Source organism: Eptatretus burgeri, chromosome 2 (assembly GCF_056783735.1).
Source record: "Eptatretus burgeri isolate ZD-2024b chromosome 2, Ebu_testis_v1, whole genome shotgun sequence".
Taxonomy (NCBI): domain Eukaryota; kingdom Metazoa; phylum Chordata; class Myxini; order Myxiniformes; family Myxinidae; genus Eptatretus; species Eptatretus burgeri.
The window spans coordinates 130,008,349-130,026,551 of NC_140962.1; the positions used below are offsets into that span (position 1 = coordinate 130,008,349).

General features: G+C 45.5%; 1 protein-coding gene across 8 annotated transcripts in view; it reads left to right on the plus strand.

Annotated features, from left to right (window-relative positions):
- LOC147033115 (uncharacterized) overlaps positions 1 to 18,203 on the plus strand; it is an 85,792-nt gene that overhangs the window by 54,626 nt on the left and 12,963 nt on the right. For all 8 annotated transcript variants that reach the window (XM_085871219.1, XM_085871214.1, XM_085871215.1 and 5 more), the window contains one exon: positions 3,181 to 3,226. In XM_085871219.1, coding sequence (XP_085727345.1) covers positions 3,181 to 3,226 — 46 coding nt within the window. The remainder of the gene's footprint in view (positions 1 to 3,180; positions 3,227 to 18,203) is intronic.

Consider the following 18,203-nt stretch of genomic DNA (forward strand, 5'->3'; position numbering starts at 1 on the left):
TTAATTCGCATCATTGCCATGCTCCCAGCATTGATGCAACCAGCAGCCGCAGGCTGCATACCTTTCTGATGTTGATGTGATTTAGAAAGCTGGTGGAGTGAGCATTTTACCCCTTCTTGGAGCTCTGTGGTTACGATGGGCTGGTTGTGTGGTGGCAGAATTCCAACGCAGATGCTACGCGTATTTATTAAATTTGAGATTTGTGTGCTTCGGCTATGCTGTGAGCCATAATTGGGGTTCAAAGACGAGCCTTTAAGGATTGTGGCAAAGTGTTGGATAATTATTTGCAATCATTGGCGAAGGATCGTTTGACATGGCTGAATCTCATTTCCGAAGGAGTGGATGGATTTGAAAAGCAAAGGATCTCCAATGTAAAGATAAAGAGGGCTGCCGGAGAATGTGAAGCAGTCGAAATCCCACAATGCCGAGGTTGTCAGTCAGTTGGCCTGCAACGTCTGTTGCCGGATCTGTTTGTCAAATGCTGGTTTGAAGATCCATATACGTGCTAATGGAACAACACGATGGCAGATGGCCAAATAGCAGTCATCTTCTTATTGGGTGGGCTGTGATCATCTACAAGTATGTATGCGAGTCCTGTGGTGTAGTGGACAAACGTGCCTGCTTCACAAATGAGAGCATCTGTGTTCGATTCCACGTCAATGCAAACTCTTACGGTGGTTTCCTTACTTCACATGCCTTTGTTTAGCAAGCATTGCTGACACCTTGGTCAAAATACTAAATTTAAGCCATCTTCAGTCAAACATCAGACCTGGCCAGCAGGCTCTTGCCTCAATATGTATTCAACCCCCGAGTCGATACTTAGTATAAGCACCTTTGGCAGCGATTACAGCTTTGAGTCTTCTTGGGTGTGTTTGTATCAACTTGGCACATCTGCATTTGGGGATTTTCTCACATTCTTCCTCACAGATTTGCTCAGGCTCTGTCAAGTTGGATGGGGAGCGTCGGTGAACAGCAATCCTCAAGTCTTTCCACAGATTCTCAGTGGGATTCAAGTCTGGGCTTTGGCTGGGCCACTCAAGGAGTTTCACATTCTTGTTCTAAAGCCGTTCCAGTGTTGCTTTGGCTGTATGCTTGGAGTCATTGTCCTGTTCGAATGTAACTCTTTCCACAATCTAAAGTCTGTTGCACTCTGAAGCAGGTTCTCCTGAAGTTCTCTGCATGTACTGGCTCCATTCATTGTTCCCTCTATCCTTACAAGCCCCTGTCTGTTTGTCTGTGTAGAGCATCTGTGTTCCCAGTCCCTGCCACATCCCGGTCCCTGCCACTGAACAGCATCCCCATGGCATGATGCTGCCACCGTCGTGCTTCACGGTTGGGATGGTGTTAGATGGGTGATGAGCTGTGCTCAGTGTCCGCCAGACGTAGCGATTTGTATGAAGGCCAAAAATTTCAATTTTCATCTCATCAGGCCACATAATATTTTGCCTCGTGCTCTCAGAGTCTTTCACTTACCTTTTTGCAAATTCTAGGCGTGCTGTCATGTTTCTTTTTCTCAGGAATGGCTTCCGTCTGGCCACTCTCCCATACAGCCTCAATTTGTGAAGTGTTGCAGAGACTGTTGTCCTTCTGGCAGGTTCTCCCATCTCAGCCACGGAACTCTGTAGTTTTGTCAGAGTGGTAATTGGGTTCTTGGTCACCTCCCTGACCAAGGTCCTTCTTGCTCAGTTTCGTCGGACGGCCAGCTCTAGGAAGAGTCTGGGTAGTTCCATATTCTTTCCATTTCCTAATGATGGAGCTCACTGTGCTCTGGGGAACTTTCAACACTCCAGAAATTGTTTTACATCCTTCCCCAGATCTGTGTCTCCTCACAATTCTATCTCGGAGTTCTACGGACAGTTCCTTGAACTTCATGGTAGAGTTTCTGCTCTGACATGCACCGTCACCTGTGGGACCTCATATAGAAAGGTGTGTTTCTTTCTAAATCATGTTAAATCAATTTGAATTGGCCACACGTTAGTGGACTCCAATCAAGTTGTAGAGACATCTCGAGGATGATCAAAGGAAATTGGATGCACCTGAGCTCAGTTTGGAGCGTCATAGCAAAGAGGTTGAATATTTATTGACGCAAGACATTTCAGATTTTCATTTTTAATTAATTTGTAAAAAGTTTCTAAAAACATGTTTTCACTTTGTCATTAATGGGGTGTTTTGTATCGCTCGGTGACAAAAAATTTAAATATAATCAATTTTAAATTCAGGCTGTAACACAACAAAATGTGAAAATGTCAAGGGGTGTGAATAGTTTGCGAAAGCACAGGAATCTGACATCTTCACTCTGCCATGTTCAGCTTTGACATTGAAAACGATTGTTATTTTATTTACTTATTTGTGTACAAAGTCGAGGCCCAGGTGACCTTTACAGCTTGTTTTCGACTCGATTCTGCACTCGTGGAAACAATAGAAAAGGTTCGTGGATGGGCTAGATCAGAGTGGAAGGGAACAAAACGGAAAGGGGGAAACACCAACAGCACAGTGAAGGTGAGATCAAGGAGAGGGGGAGAAGGACACACGGGGTGAACAAGCTGCACACGAGCTGAATGAAACGCAGCAAGAAGAGGAAGGGGAAGGTGAGGATGAAACAGAAAAGGAACAAACTAACCGACAGTTAACAAATGAAAAGAGGTGAGGGAGAGGGGAGAAAATCACAATTACCTGGAAAAGGGAGTTCTTAAGAATGGGATCATTTGTGGTTATAAACAGGGTATAAGGAATAAATTGAAGCAAAGATGGTGAATAATGGGACAGAGGGGATGGAGACATGGCAAGTGGGTATGGGAAACAGTTGAAAAAAAACAAACAAACATGCTGGTAGGCCCAGAACTATCCGAGCCTGAAACGCACAATCAAAACAATTAGAACGAGCACTCGGTATCGAGAACTATTGACACAGAGAACACAGAATTGATGGCAGCACTGACGAATCCAGAGCGATTACTTAGCTTTTTGGAAACAGGTCACTCTGAGGAACAAGAGAAGCCAACACGAGCAGGAAAGCGGAAACGGAACCAATGAAGTTGTCAGTTGATTTCCAGTTGATGGCGCCCTCCGGGCAAAATGTAAAATGGGCCCTGTGCATTCAAGGTACACACTGCATGATCCAAGTTCGCTGAGCTTTGCGTACAACTGGTGTAACATTCTCGCAATGTGCGTGTTTCGCAGGTGACTTCAAGAATTTATCCCTCAGCGATAGCATACCTGCAAACAGGTAAGGTAGTTTTCCATTTGCCATTGCGACTGGCAAATCCCTGTCTTTGCTTTGCTTTATGCAACATGTTTTTGCTGAATTTATTTTTTTTTTTTAATGTGTTCCACGGGGTAATTGCTAATACGTTTTTTTGTACATTCAAAGCACTCCAGGAGCAGAGTGATGCAACAGTCGTCAGTTGTTTGGGTCAGTAGTGTATCAGACTCCATGGCGTAATGGTGAGAGTGTCAGGGCTGAGTTTGGGAGGTCGGTGGTACGAACCCAACCCCAACCGAGTCATTTAGTTCAGTCAAAATGTCGGATGACCTCCCACAAATTGTAATAAAAAGCAAACTCAACAGATTTTGATTCCTGGATATGTCCTCAGTGACAGAAAAAAAAGTCCTAAGGGATCCTCCGGGGGGAAAGTCCTGAAATCATGGAAATTCAATATGGCCGCCACCCGGCTTCGGGACAAATGAGAAAATTGTAAAGATTGATATTTTAATATGTAAATATATGTTTTTCTGCATTCTAATTGTTTCTAGTTATGGTCAGTATATTGATATACAAGAATAATTATAAAAAAGTGAAATGTATTGAGGGTAAAATATAAAATTATAGCTTTTTTGTCCAAAAATGTCAATTTTTTTGTTCCGAAAATAAATAAATTTACCTGATACTGATTTTGGCTCCTGGGCCAAAAAAAAAAAGAAACGTTGAAGACACAAGATGAAATCAAGTCTATGGCAATACAATACAATATAATTATGTAAATCATTGAAACATGACAAAATTCACAATTCCACTCGGGGCAATCACATCTGCCTGACGAAGGTTTCGAAATGAAAATGAAAATTCGCATTAAACTCAGAAACTACATCCATTGTAAACTTACTATACATGCTGAGAAAAATCAAGCGTATTAAAGTTAGAACTCGACAATGTCGTCATCATCCTCATCATTGTCACATGGAGTGTTTGTACAGCCAGAGCCCCTGCAGTTTCCACAAGCTGGAGTGCACTCAATGTTGTGCTTCTTGCATGTGCATCTCATGGTGCTACATTCAGCCTGGCAGTTGCACCTAATGACACGTAACATCTTTTCAGGAGCTGGAGCTATTGATGTCTGAAGTGGCACAAAACCCTCGTCACACTTCTGCCAACCCCAGTCTGTCGGAAGAAGTTCATCTGCACATCCCTTCCATTCTTGGACTTGCAGATACACGCACAGGCTGTGATACTTTGCTGCTTCTGATGTTGGTGGTAACGTCTGTGGTTGCACGTGAGAGGAGCTCCAAGCCACCTTGTCCCAGTACCACTGATACCAGAGGGTGTCCAGGGTGTCAGTTGACTTTCCATTGTAGATTATCACCACCAATGTTTTTTTTCTCCTGCATCTGCCACATCACATACGGAAGCTGGATATGTATCAAAAACCTTGGCCTGCTCACGGAATGTGTTGTTTGCTTTGAACTTTTTGAAGGAAGCTCCCTTTCCAATCCCATGAAGACGAGATGTCGTGTCGCACCCAAGAACTGCATGTAGAAACAGTATGTGCTTGCATATGTCTGTACCAATCATTTTCTTTGTAGCCTTGATGTTCCAGATGTGAGGCTTCTTCATGTTCTTCTTTGGCTCGGGACAAAAGAAGAGGTCATGGGATTCTAAGCTTGCATGGTAGCATAGGAGGACGAGGAGGTCTGTGTCATCACCAACTAACACAGTGTTGGTGACAGTAGCAGACTGCACAGCCTTCAGTACAATCAGATCAGCATCCCCTGAGGCATGGTGTGTCTCACAGTTCTTCTTCTGAAGCTCTTCACTCAACAAAATAATGAATCGCTGTTTATTCTGCCTATTGGCAAGAAACTGTTCCTTCTTCATTGTGAGACGCATGTCAGCTGTAAAGGTCACAGTAGTGCCAGCATTCCCTTTAGACCGTCTCTGGTGTGTCATGTCCTTCGTGTTGGTACTCTCATAACCATCAAACACGACTATGGCATCTCCGTACTTCTTTGTTACATTAATCAGTGTACTGGTGGCATATATCTCTGTATGTGGATCCAGGAGACCATGGAATACGTTGAACAAGTGCCCCGCCATCCCAAACATACTGTTGCCCATCATTGGGGATATCGGCTGGGACATCGGATCCAAGAAGATCCCAGATGGCATCAGCAAAGACTGGCTTGTGTGCTTCTCGGAGCTTAAGAGAGGAATCAAAGAGGGCTGGTGAATAGCTGCACAGTTCATATTTGCAGGCTGACTCCAGTTCTTCTGCTGTCTGTGCAACAGTGATCAGTCTCTGGAAGAGGAGTTGTGGGTCAACCTGGACTTGCTCTCCATCAATCTTGACAGATGACTTCATGCCGAGGGTGACAACTTGGTCTTTCCTCTTAAATGTGTACTCAGCAGGTGTTTTCCCATCCATAGATTTCAATATTTTGGCTCCTACAGCATGTGCTGTATCGACAGTGGGGTGTGCATGAACTCCAGTGGCAATGTTCCTCAGACGTGGATCACTACTGAACGGATTCCGTTCCTGTAATTACTGAACAGCTGATAGTGTGTCCTTCCAGTCACGAGATTGTCTTGCCTTGGTCATGTCTTTCTTCTGCTCTCCAGTGTTGTAGTTCACACCTGTGAGCTCCTGCATTGCCTGGTTTAATTCTGCACAGGCAGGCATTGATAGTAGCCATACCAGCCGTTGTTGCTCTGTCATTCCTCGCCCTTGTGTGAGCCCCCCCGCTGGTCTTCAAACTTCTCATCAGAACTTATTCGATGATCAGGTCAGATGAAAGACCTGCCCACAGGCGATCACTTCGTCGAACCACATGGAACCCCTCATCAAAACGTTGTTGGACATTGGGATGTTGAGTTTTGAGGTTGGACATTTGCTGCAGATACACCCTCGCAGATTTGGCATACAGGTTGTGGCCCGAGGCTGCCAGGAAAGGCAGCATTTCCTGGATGGCCTGTAGATGTAGTGCCCAGTTGCCAGTGCGCTCTGCCCGGATGTATTTGCGTAGAATGTCTAGCATGTCCATATACTGAACCCAGAGCGCTGAAGTTCTAGAAGATATCTTTGCAGACTCGGCATGCTTCTGAAGGTGGTCTTTGATTCGTTTCAAGACGTTAGACTTGCATACTTCTTCCACAGACTGGGGTTGGCAGAAGTATGACGAGGGTTTTGTGCCACTTCAGACATCAATAGCTCCAACTCCTGAAAAGATGTTACGTGTCATTCGGTGCAACTGCCATGCTGAATGTAGCACCATGAGATGCACATGCAAGAAGCACAACATCGAGTGCACTCCAGCTTGTGGAAACTGCAGGGGCTCTGGCTGCACAAACACTCCATGTGACAATGATGAGGATGATGACGACATTGTCGAGTTCTAACTTTAATACGCTTGATTTTTCTCAGCATGTATAGTAAGTTTATAATGGATGTAGTTTCTGTTTCATGCGAATTTTCATTTTCATTTCGAAACCTTCGTCAGGCAGATGTGATTGCCCCGAGTGGAATTGTGAATTTTTTCATGTTTCAATGATTTACATAATTATATTGTATTGCCATAGACTTGATTTCATCTTGTGTCTTCAACGTTTCTTTTTTTTTTGGTTCAGGAGCCAAAATCAGTATCAGGTAAATATTTTTTTTTCGGGACAAAAAATTGACATTTTTGGACAAAAAAGCTATACTTTTTAATTTTACCCTCAATACATTTCACTTTTTTATAATTATTCTTGTATAGCAATATACTGACCATAACTCGAAACAATTAGAATGCAGAAAAACATATATTTACATATTAAAATATCAATCTTTACTATTTTCTCATTTTCCCCGAAGCCGGGTGGTTGCCATATTGAATTTCCATGATTTCAGGATTTCCCCCCAGAGGATCCCTTAGGACTTTTTTCCGTCACTGAGGACATATCCAGGAATCAAAATCTGTTGAGTTTGCTTTTGTTGCAATTTGTGGGAGGTTGACCAAATATTTCTGCTAAAATGCCTGTACTAATACCAAAGACTTAAAAAATGATACGTGCTGCTTCCTTGCTTGATGTTCAGCATTTGAAAGGACAAACATCCAGAGGTTGGCAACCATTTTGCAGGCATGGTTGGCCTAATGGCTTCCTCTTGTGTTGAAATTCCTTGGAAAGGAACTTGTGTTACTGTATCTATATATTAATACTGAAGGACCAATTTTTTGCTCCTCCTTGCGGTCGCGTCACGTTTTTCTCGGTGCTGTGACCTGGACTGAAAGAAACTTCGTACCTGTAAGAGTGCATCGCACATCGTGGCAAAAGTCAACTTTCAACTCTGAAGCATCCGTCTGTGACGGGGTTTTGGCTTGTTATTATTGTTACTCGTGGGCACTCTCGCCCTCCGGGCTGGAGTGCCCTTCTCGGCCCACCTACGTTGGGCAATGTGCTGTGGAACATTTTTGGAAATGCACTTCATGCTTTTTGTCATTTTTGAAAGAAATTTTATTCATCATAACCTCCATTTCATATGATCATTTTGATAAGATTCCATCATATTATGAAGAAGAGAAAGGAACATGATTTGTAATACTGGCTACCATCAAAGGTGGTAGTATTTCCAATGTGTGTGTGTGTGTGTGTGTATGTATATATATGTATATATATGTATATATATATGTATATATATATGTATATATATATATGAGGTCTGTCTAGCCTGGTGTTGGCACAGTGGTTAGGGCAGCGGCTTGGGATCCAAAAGGTCCTGAGTTCAAGCCCCGTTGGGCCACTGAATTAATACACCCGGGGTTGACTCAGCCTGTCATCCTTCCGAGGTCGGCGAAATGAGTACCAGTATACTGGGCCGGTGTATACCCCAGTTAGAATAGGTGTACCATATCCCTGCGTCGTAAGAGGCGACCAGGGTTGCATCAGGAAGGGCATCCAGCGTAAAACATGTGCCAAATCACTATGCGGATCATACGGATGATCCGCTGTGGCGACCCCTAACGGGACCAGCCGAAAGAAGAAGAAGAAGAAGAAGAAGAAGAAGAAGATATATGAGGTCTGTCTAAGAAGTAACAGGACTGACTTCACAGAAATTTTATTCCAAAAAAGATATTGAAATCACAGTTTGTCCCCGTCAAAATAGTTTCCCTCAGTCTCACACACTTATCCATCCTCTTCTTCCACGTTCGATGCACCCCCGGAAGGCTTCTTCTGGAATCCTCCGGAGCTCCGTCGTCACGGCCCTTTTGATGGCCTCCACATCAGGAAATTGGGTCCCCTTGATCATCCCGTTGAGCTTGGGGAATACGAAAAAATCACAAGGGGCCAAGTCTGGCGAATACAGGGGTTGCTCCAGAGTTGGCACGTTCCTCTCTGCCAGAAACTGTCGGATGCACAGGGCACTGTGAGCAGGGGCGTTGTCATGGTGGAGCAGTAGGAACACCCAGGCGTTTTTCTCCCACAGATCCCTCCTCTTGTCCCGGACTGATCTCATGAGGGACCGGAGGATCTCCTTGTACACGTATTGATTCAATGTTTGACCCTGTGGTAGAAACTCGATGTAGATGATGCCCTTGATGTCAAAAAAAACACGATAAGCTTGCTTTCACAATAGACTTCGATATCCTTGCTGAAAAATAACACGCTCCACTTCTACATCCTTGCTTTCTTTGGTCTTGGTGATGCCGGACTTTTCCACTGATGACTCTGCCATTTGGTCTCAGGATCATACTTGAATATCCACGATTCATCACCAGTAATGACTCTCCCGAGCAAGTCTGGATCGTCCTCGATGCACTCGATAATGTCTTGACAGAGAGTGACTCTTTGCTGTTTCTGGTCCTCGGACAACAGCTTGGGGACCATCTTTGAGCACACCTTGTGCATTTCGAGATTTTCAGTGATGATGCTCCAGACAGTGTCCTTGTTGATCGAAAGTTCCTCAGTAATCATCCGCACCATGAGTCGACAATCTGCGCGCACCACCTGCTTCAGACGCTCGATGTTGTCCACCGTTCTGCTCGTTGAACGTCTTCCAGACCGTGGATCGTCTTCAACCTCTTCCCATCCCTCTTTGAACCTCTTTTTCCATTCAAATGCACATGTACGTGACATTGTTTCTTCCCCGTTGACTTGCTGCAGCATTGCGAAGGATTCGGAAGGTGTTTTGCCAAGCTTGGCAAGAAACTTCAGATTGGCTCTCTGCTCACGACTCAAAGCGCGACAACTCGGATTAGACAACGTGTAAAGCACAACCTGTAAAAAATCACACAATGAGCGCAGTCAACCATCACCAATCATATATATTGTGGGAATGTTGCGAAAGACTGACGGAACCCGTTCATTCAAGTTGTGTAAGTGGAGCACTCAGCAGGCTCAGTCTCGTTACTTTTTTGACGAATCTGGAAGCCTTTTGCACACAAACAGCCACAGTCCCCGTAGCTTAGTTATTTCGATAAGTATGTGTTTATAGTTGGAATCCCTCCTGTCTAATGGGAATTTCGTGTGTGCGCTACGAGTTATTTTTAGTTAGGTTTTTACAACAACAACTACGCCACCATCCCTCACTCGACCCAGTCGCCATTGCCCACGTGTTTTTGGCTGAGGGCGTGGGCGGAGCCTCCGTCGCTTCGGATCGAGGCTCCACTCCAAGGAAGGGCATGGACCGTTTCCTCCAGCCGATGAGTGAAGGGCGAGCACCACACGCGCGCCCCAGCCAATCGGGAGGCTGACCACGAGTCGTCCGACAACACCTCGTCCAATCAGGAGGCGAGTGGCGAGGAAAAAAAAACCCCTCCCACCTCGAGAGAAAAAGAGACGAGAGGACGACAAACAGGAGTCTTGGTGCCGATTGCGGCGCGGTCTGTGGTCGTAGTTGAGCGATCTGCAGTCTTGGTGCTGACAACGCCAAGGTCGTGGGTTCGAGTCCCACCGTGGTGGTTCGGGTCGATGTGACCGCACGAGGCGGGACAGGTACCCCGACCTGGCTCGACCAACTAAAGATCCATGGGGACCAGTTTATTTTGGGTATGAGTGTATGTGTGTGTGTGTGTGTCCGTGGGCCCGTTTGTAAGTAGAAATTGTTAAGTGTTGTCCATTGTACATGGTTTACATTTATTTTATTCGTGATAACTCTGCTCTTTGTGTGCTTCCCCTCCCCGATTATTGTTTTAAATAAACCCCTGTTAAATGTTCCAGTTCGTTGTTCGTGTTTTCTTTCATTGGCCTTGCAAGGTGCGTATTGAGAAATAGTAAGGCCGTTTGGGCCGGTAAGTTGCCATTTGGACCGACGGATCTTGGTAATCCCCGCTCGATTTACACCCGGATCGGGCTCGGTAAACGGTCCATTCCGCCCAAGGTCCGTCGAGTGTGTGGTTTTCCCCGGTAGTTTGACGACGTGGGTATTTAGGTATATTGAAATTAGGCAATTAACCCTACCCCACGCCGTCGAAATATTGGCGACCACGGTCCGCTAAGGGGCCCGTGAACTATCAGACTTATCCGAGAGTCACGACCTAAATTCCGGGTGTTCGGTGGGAGACGGCTCAACTGCTCCACCTAGTGGTCGTTTATCACCACCAACCCCCAGCCCACAACAGTATGTATGTATGTATATACATATACATATATATATATATATTTTCTCTCTCTCTCTCTCTCTCTCTCTCTCTCTCTCTCTCTCTCTCTCTCTCTCTCTCTCTCTCTCTCTCTCTCTCTCTCTCTCTCTCTCTCTCTCTCTCTCTCTATATATATATATATATATATATATATATATATATATATATATATATATATATATATATATATATATATATATATATATATATATATATATATATATATATATATATATATATATATATATATATATATATATATATATATTGGGTCGCCAAAATGGGTGACCCTAATTGTCAGTAATTCTGTTTGTTTGTTTGGATGTTTGTTCGTTTGTTATCAGCATAATTGGTAGTAAACCTGGGCCGATTTTGACCAAACTCGGGTGGTAGGTACATCTTATGACCTCGTGCTTTAGAAATTGTGATGGTTGCTTGGAACGCTTTGGTTCCCTACCAACAACTGAAAAACCTTCAAAATCGGTACCGTTCACGCAAAATCGATTCCGAAAGCCATTATCCCACGTCGAGTTATGAAATTTGGTACGAATGATCTACAGGTGATGCTCTATCAAATATATTCTGGTTTTTGTGATATATGGAATACTTTACCCGCAGCGCCCCCTACAATTAGGGTATGCGCGAAAATTGAAGGCCCCCTAGCGACCAGGTGAGTGCATCGATACGAATGAAACTTTTCAGGTTCATGGTACTCAATGAGTACGACAACTTTGCCTCAGGACATATTGACCGATTTCGCTTAGGTTAGGGGTCAAAGGTCAATTCGTGCAAAAATCGATAATATGCGAGAGCTGGAGGTGCCTTCGCGCCAATTGCTACTCCTCCTAGGGTTATGGTCGGATGGTCATGAAAATTCACACTAATCATCTGGAATACATTGTGCACAAACAATCGAGCTGGATTTTCGATTTATGTCTTTGTTCACCCACAGCACCCCCTCGAACTTTGGAGGTTTCCGATATCAAACCGTATTTTCAGTACTTTTCATTCAAATTGATACCGAGTAGTTATCAGTTGATGGAACTCGATGAGATTTGGTATGCATAATCTTAAGGTGATTCTCTATCCCAGTGTTTCCCAAACCTTTTTGAGCGTGACCCAAATCCGGGTGTGGTGAAATTCTCGCGACCCAAGCTTCATTCAGCGTCTTTTTCCACGAAACATAATATCATAATAAAATCAGACAACCAGCGCTAATACATACTATATTAGTGCGAGAGGTGTAATTGTAGCTTTGTCTGCATGATGTCTTCGATGCGAGTGCTCGATCTTGCTGAGCGCAATGCGCATGTCATGGCCGGGGTCGGGGCGATTGCGCGCCTTGGTTTTGATGACCGTCAGCGCCGAAAAGCCTTGCTCGCACAGATACGTGGTCGCAAATGGGAGCAGAACATTCATGACTTCGGCACCGATTATGAGCTTTTCTTTCTTGACCGCAGTCCAGAACTCTCCAAATGACGCTTTGGCGTAGAGTTTTCGATGGAACTCGTCGTGATGCAGCTCGATGAACTCTTCCTGCAGTCCATGGACATCCTCAGACAGGTCGTCAACCTTAGCCTGGAACGGATTCCTGATCCAGTGCTGGGACGCCAGATATCTGTCTGGGATGTAGCGATCGAACTCGGTGATCAGGTTCTCCAAATGGTTCACCAGGACGGGCTTGATCGCATCGAGCGCTCCAATCTCGTCGTCCTTCCACTCCTCCAAGTACTCGTTCAATGACGGAAACGCAGCTGTTCTTCCGTGCTCCAGTTTCCCCTTCCAGAGCAGCAGCTTTTCCTTGAAGGGCGACAGTTTCTCGGAGAGCGTGATGATGTTTTAATCCTTGCCTTGCATGGATGTGTTCAGTTCGTTCACTGAGGCGAAAACGTCGTTGAGGTAGCAGACTTTGAGCATCCAGGGCTTCCCGTGGAACCGGATGGCATGGCGATGGTTCTTCTCGTTGAGGAATATCTGCAGCTCTGTTCGTAGCTCCACTACATGACGCAGGACCTTGCCGCGGGAGAGCCATCTCACACTGGAGTAGAAGAGGAGATGTTGGAATTCAGACTCGAAGTCAACACACATCTTCTCGAACAGGCGAGAGTTCACGGCACTGGCTTTGACGAAGTTGACAACGGCGACAACCTCCTGCATCACTGCCAAAAGATCCTGCGACAGATGTTGCGCTGCAAGGTTCTCGCGATGCAAAAGGCAGTGGAAAATTCCGACGTTCGGATTGACTTGCTTGACTCGCGCAGTGAATCCCTGTCGAACACCAAGCATCGCGGGAGCGCCGTCGGTGCACAGGCTGACACAGTTTTCCCAGCTCAGGCCTTCTTGTTGTTGGAAGTTGTCCACGACGTTGAAGATATCGGCGCCAGTTGTCGTCGTTTTCATTGGCGTGCAGAATAGAAATTCTTCCTCGAGGTCCGTCTCACCCTCGTGCCTCCCGAAAATCATGAGCTGGGCGTCGTTTCCGACATCCATCGACTCATCGAGTTGGTAGCTCCATTTTCCCGCCTTCTTCATGCGAGCCACCACCTGGTCCTTTATATCTCGCGAAAGGTCGACGATGTGGCTGCGAATCGTGTTATCGGATAGCGAGATGGACTGCATTTTCTTGGCCGCGTCGTCGCCGCAGACGAGTCTGGCCATGTCCATGGCTGCGGGCTTGACGAGCTGTTCGCCGATCGTGTGCGGCTTCATCTTCCTTGCAATGCGCTGCGTGATGAGGTAGGATGCTAGCGTCGCTTGCTTGGCGGCCAAAAGCACTGGATTCATCGCCGGCTCAAACAGGCTCTGCTTCAGAGCCGCTTCTCGGCGCTCGAAAAACTCACGATCCTTGTTGACGTGCTCCGCGTGCTTCGTCGCCAAATCCCTCTTCAGTTTGTTTTCCTTCAGCGATTCGTTGGACAGCACTTCGAAGCACAACACACATTGTGGCTTCACAGAACCACGATCACTGATAGAAGTGAAGCCCACATCCAAAAATGCTTGCTTGTAGTAACGCTTTGCCATCCTGCAAAACTAAATAGGCGACTAGATCAGTCAGTGGAGTCAGTGTCAAGGCTAACTGACACAAAACACGCAACGCAATGTGGAGCGGAAAACTGCGCTGCGCAGTCCAGCCAGCAAGGCAGATCACACAAAACAGCGTCTCGACTTGTCGGTCAGCCAATGTGAAGTGACCGTACTGAGTTCGTCACCTCACAAAATTACTTCGGTTGCAGAGAGAGCGAGTAATTGGAAAGGCGAGCTGGCGAAATGTTTGGCCTGCAGTTAACCGTTTTAGGCGGGTACAAAGTACTGAACGGTACTGAACGGCAAGAGAACGTTTCGTAGAAACGGAAGTGTCGCTGCACCTCGGGCTGAATTATCGAGTGGAACGGTACCAAACGGCACTGTCCTATGATGTGGTGTTTGCGCAATTGCCTTTTACCCGCTTGATTTATAAAAAAAAAAAAAAAATTCCAGGGTCCTCGCGACCCATTTTTGGATCCTTCGCGACCCACGTTTGGGTCGCGACCCATAGTTTGGGAAACACGACACTATCCGCTACATGACATCCATTTTTTTCTATATCTTATAGTTTCCAAATGGTAACCCTCTCAACTTCGGTGTCTGAGGGCCATTGAGCATTTCCGCTGAAAATTCAAAGTACACTAGCTCCAAGACGGTTGAACCGAATCGAATGAATCTTGACAAGCTTCTCAAATGTAATGAGTACTACAACTTTTCTTATTTGCATAATGACCGATCTCGAGTAGGTCAAAGGTCAATAAGTGTTGAACCGAATCGAATGAATCTTGACAAGCTTCTCAAATGTAATGAGTACTACAACTTTTCTTATTTGCATAATGACCTATCTCGAGTAGGTCAGGGGTCAAAGGTCAATAAGTGCATTTTTCGGGCGAAATTACCTTTCAAGGCACCCTTGCTCCTTCACGGATTAACTGATACGAATGAAAGTTCATAGGTATATAGTACTCAATGAGTACTACAACTTTGCTTCAGGACATATCGACCTATCTCGGCTAGGTCAGGGGTCAAAGGTCAATGAGTGCATTGTTCAGGCAAAATGACCATCCAAAGCCCCCTTGCTCATACATGGGTTAACCGAGATGATTGCAATTTCGTAAGTACTTAGTACTAGATTAACTCAGATCAGGGGTCAAAGGTCATCGGATGCTCGGCGACCCATGGCCGCCTCCCGGCTTGTGTGTGTGTGTGTGTGTGTGTGTGTGTGTGTGTGTGTGTGTGTGTGTGTGTGTGTGTGTGTGTGTGTGTGTGTGTGTGTGTGTGTGTGTGTGTGTGTGTGTGTGTGTGTGTGTGTGTGTGTGTATATATATATGTGTATATATATATATATATATATATATATATATATATATATATATATATATATATATATTTATATATATATATATATATATATATATATATATATATATATATATATATATATATATATATATATATAGTATATTCCAAAGATATGAGAGCAGGGCAAGATAAACCACTCATCGATAAACCCATGCATAAAGGGTGAAGTACGCACTGGAGCGGAATGTCCACCATTTTAGTAAGCAACTTCTCTGCGACACTTCATGACCATTACGTCGCTGATGTAATGCTGAATGGTGAAATTGAGGGTTTTCTGTTTCTTTTCAGTTTCCGTGCAAACGAGGGGAGGGCATATCTTTTTTTTTTCTAGCATGTTTTCATGTGAAAATGAATGGGATTAATTGCATTCTGAGTGAAATGCTTTACTTTGGTGACATTATGCCGGAATCACCAGAAACCAGTGGTTTTGTACCGAAAGGAATTAAAAAGAACAAGAAAAAAAAAGAACAAATTGGGTTTAAACTGAAGCATGTAAATACCTGGGACAATGTTGACTTGTCACCTGATGATGTTTATTTATTTATTTTCTGGGGTAGGAGTTGAAATGGGTGGGAAGTTTAAATATATGGCATCGGTCCATATTCCCCTTTCGTTTGTTTCCTAATTTAGACTTGTGGTGTTCATAGATCTCGCCCCTTCCCCTTCGTGCTATTCTGGTTTACAGTTCCAGACCCATGGGGCCCAACACCACACACACACACACACACACACACACACACACACACACACACACACACACACACACACACACACACACACACACACACACACACACACACACACACACACACGCCAGGGAATGTCCACAATAACAGCAAAACTTTTAGTCTCCGCAGTTCATTCACATAATCGAGACTACATCCACATCAGTCTTCTCTCACATTCCTTACTCGCACAATCTTGGCAGGCTTTTCTCTCTTGAGTCTTACATTTCAAAAATACCACCGTGCACATCACCACCAATCACTTTAAACGTGTATCATTTTGGTTACTACACTGCCAACTTTTTCAGAGCATAGACCTCCACTTATCCTTCTTTAGGTCATCCATGGAAGACTGATATCAGGTCAGATTAGATCTGTGATTGGCTACAGGTACCATGTAAACCTGTGCTAACCTGTTCCATGGTCAAGTTGTCAGTGACTAAACCGTCTCCCCCACCAAGTTTCTTGGTGAGGAGAGTGTATGATATGGACATCCAGCAGGATGAAGAACAAAACCTGTCAAAGGGTGGAGGAGCTCCTTGTGAGCCAACGGCCATCCATATCTAGTGCCCAACTGTGTCTGTGGACGTCCTCCTGCAGTTGGGTTAGTTTTTATAAGGAGGTTGGTGGCAGGATTTGCACTCTGGCCACCTTAAAACCCTTCATTCTATAAAACATTTCAAAAGCATTAAAAAAAATCTGAAAACCCACTCCGTGGGAGTAGCTCCTGTGCAGCTTCCCTTTGCAGGGCAGCTCACCGGATGACGGGATTGGGGCAAAACCTTCGGGACCCCCAACCTTTGATGATCAGAGGGAAACCACAGGGTAACATTCCCGGGTCAGATTGCGGTAGAGTGTGTCGGGGTGGTGCTGAGGACGGTGTTGTCCACCAGACGGCGGTCTCCTTTGGTTAACCTGAGGGGGTCCCTTCGGGTGGGTGCCCAGAATGTCATATCCCTTAGAGAGGATGATCACCTGTCTCTGTTGTCCAAACGCTTGAGCTCAGATGATATCGGGATTGTAGCACTCTGAGGTGCGGAGACTGGATTTCGGCAAGATCATTGCGGGTGGTTACATTTACGATTGGGCTTGTCACTCTGATGGTTACCATGCCCAAGGAGTTGCTGTTGCTGTGTCCAATAAGCTGACTCCAATGATAAATTGAGGAAACACCGGTCAACCAGCGTATTGTGAGATGAAGGATTTGTCACTCCTTTGGTGTCATTTCCCTGGTCTCTGTTTATGCTCCGACTGAGGCAAGTGATCTCACCGTGAAGGACGAATTCCATGTCACGCTCGAGTCTGTGGTTGATCAGTGCCCGAGACGAGATACACTTTTAGTCTTGGGGGATTTCACTGCATCGACTGGAACTGATAGGGATGGTTATGAGGTGTGTGTTGGTCCCCATCGGTCAGGAACTATAAATCACAATCACACTAAGTTCCTTGACTTTGCAAGAAGTCATGGACTTAGGGTGGCTGGTTCATGGTTTCATCGCACACAAGCTCATCACTGGAATTGGTATTCCAACGCTGGCGGTGTGGCGATGGAAATTGACCATGTGCTCATTGATGGTCGCTGGAGGATGATCCAGAACCGCACGGTCTACCCGAGTGCCCAGTTCTTCAACACGGACCTCAATACTGACCACCGGCTTGTTGTGGCAACTATTAAGTTGCAGCTTAAATCCAGAAGAATGGTACCATTCCAGCTGAGGCTGGATGTTGGCAAGCTGAAGGATGAGAGGGTAGCTGAAGAGTTTGCGAACAGACAGTGGATATTTGGGGGATCTGGGTGTTTTGGGGGATCCTGAAGATTTGTGAAGTGCCTTAAAGACCACAGTCCTTGATGTTGCCGGTAGATGTCTTGGAACTCACTGGAGGGCGAAGATGAATTTTGTCTCTCAAGGGACACTGGATACCATTGCCCAGAGTCGCAGGGCCAGGCTGAATGGCAGAGCTGAGTTGTTCAGGGAGCTGAGGGGTAAAACTGTAGTGCAGTAAGGGTGGACAAGGAGGCCTATGTGCGAGGAATCTGAGGAATCTGTGAAGGGGTAGAGCATCACCTGTGGTCAAGTGATTCTCATCCTGCTTACAGGGGAATTCGCTTATTGTGTTCGTCCAAGCCCATCCCTCGGTGTACTGCAGTTCGAGCAGAGGGTGATGGGCTCTTGACAGAGCAGTCCAAAGTGAAGGCCCGCTCTGCCGGTTACTTTGAGCTATTGTACCAGACTGATCCACCAGTTGTCGAGTTGGAAGTCAGGG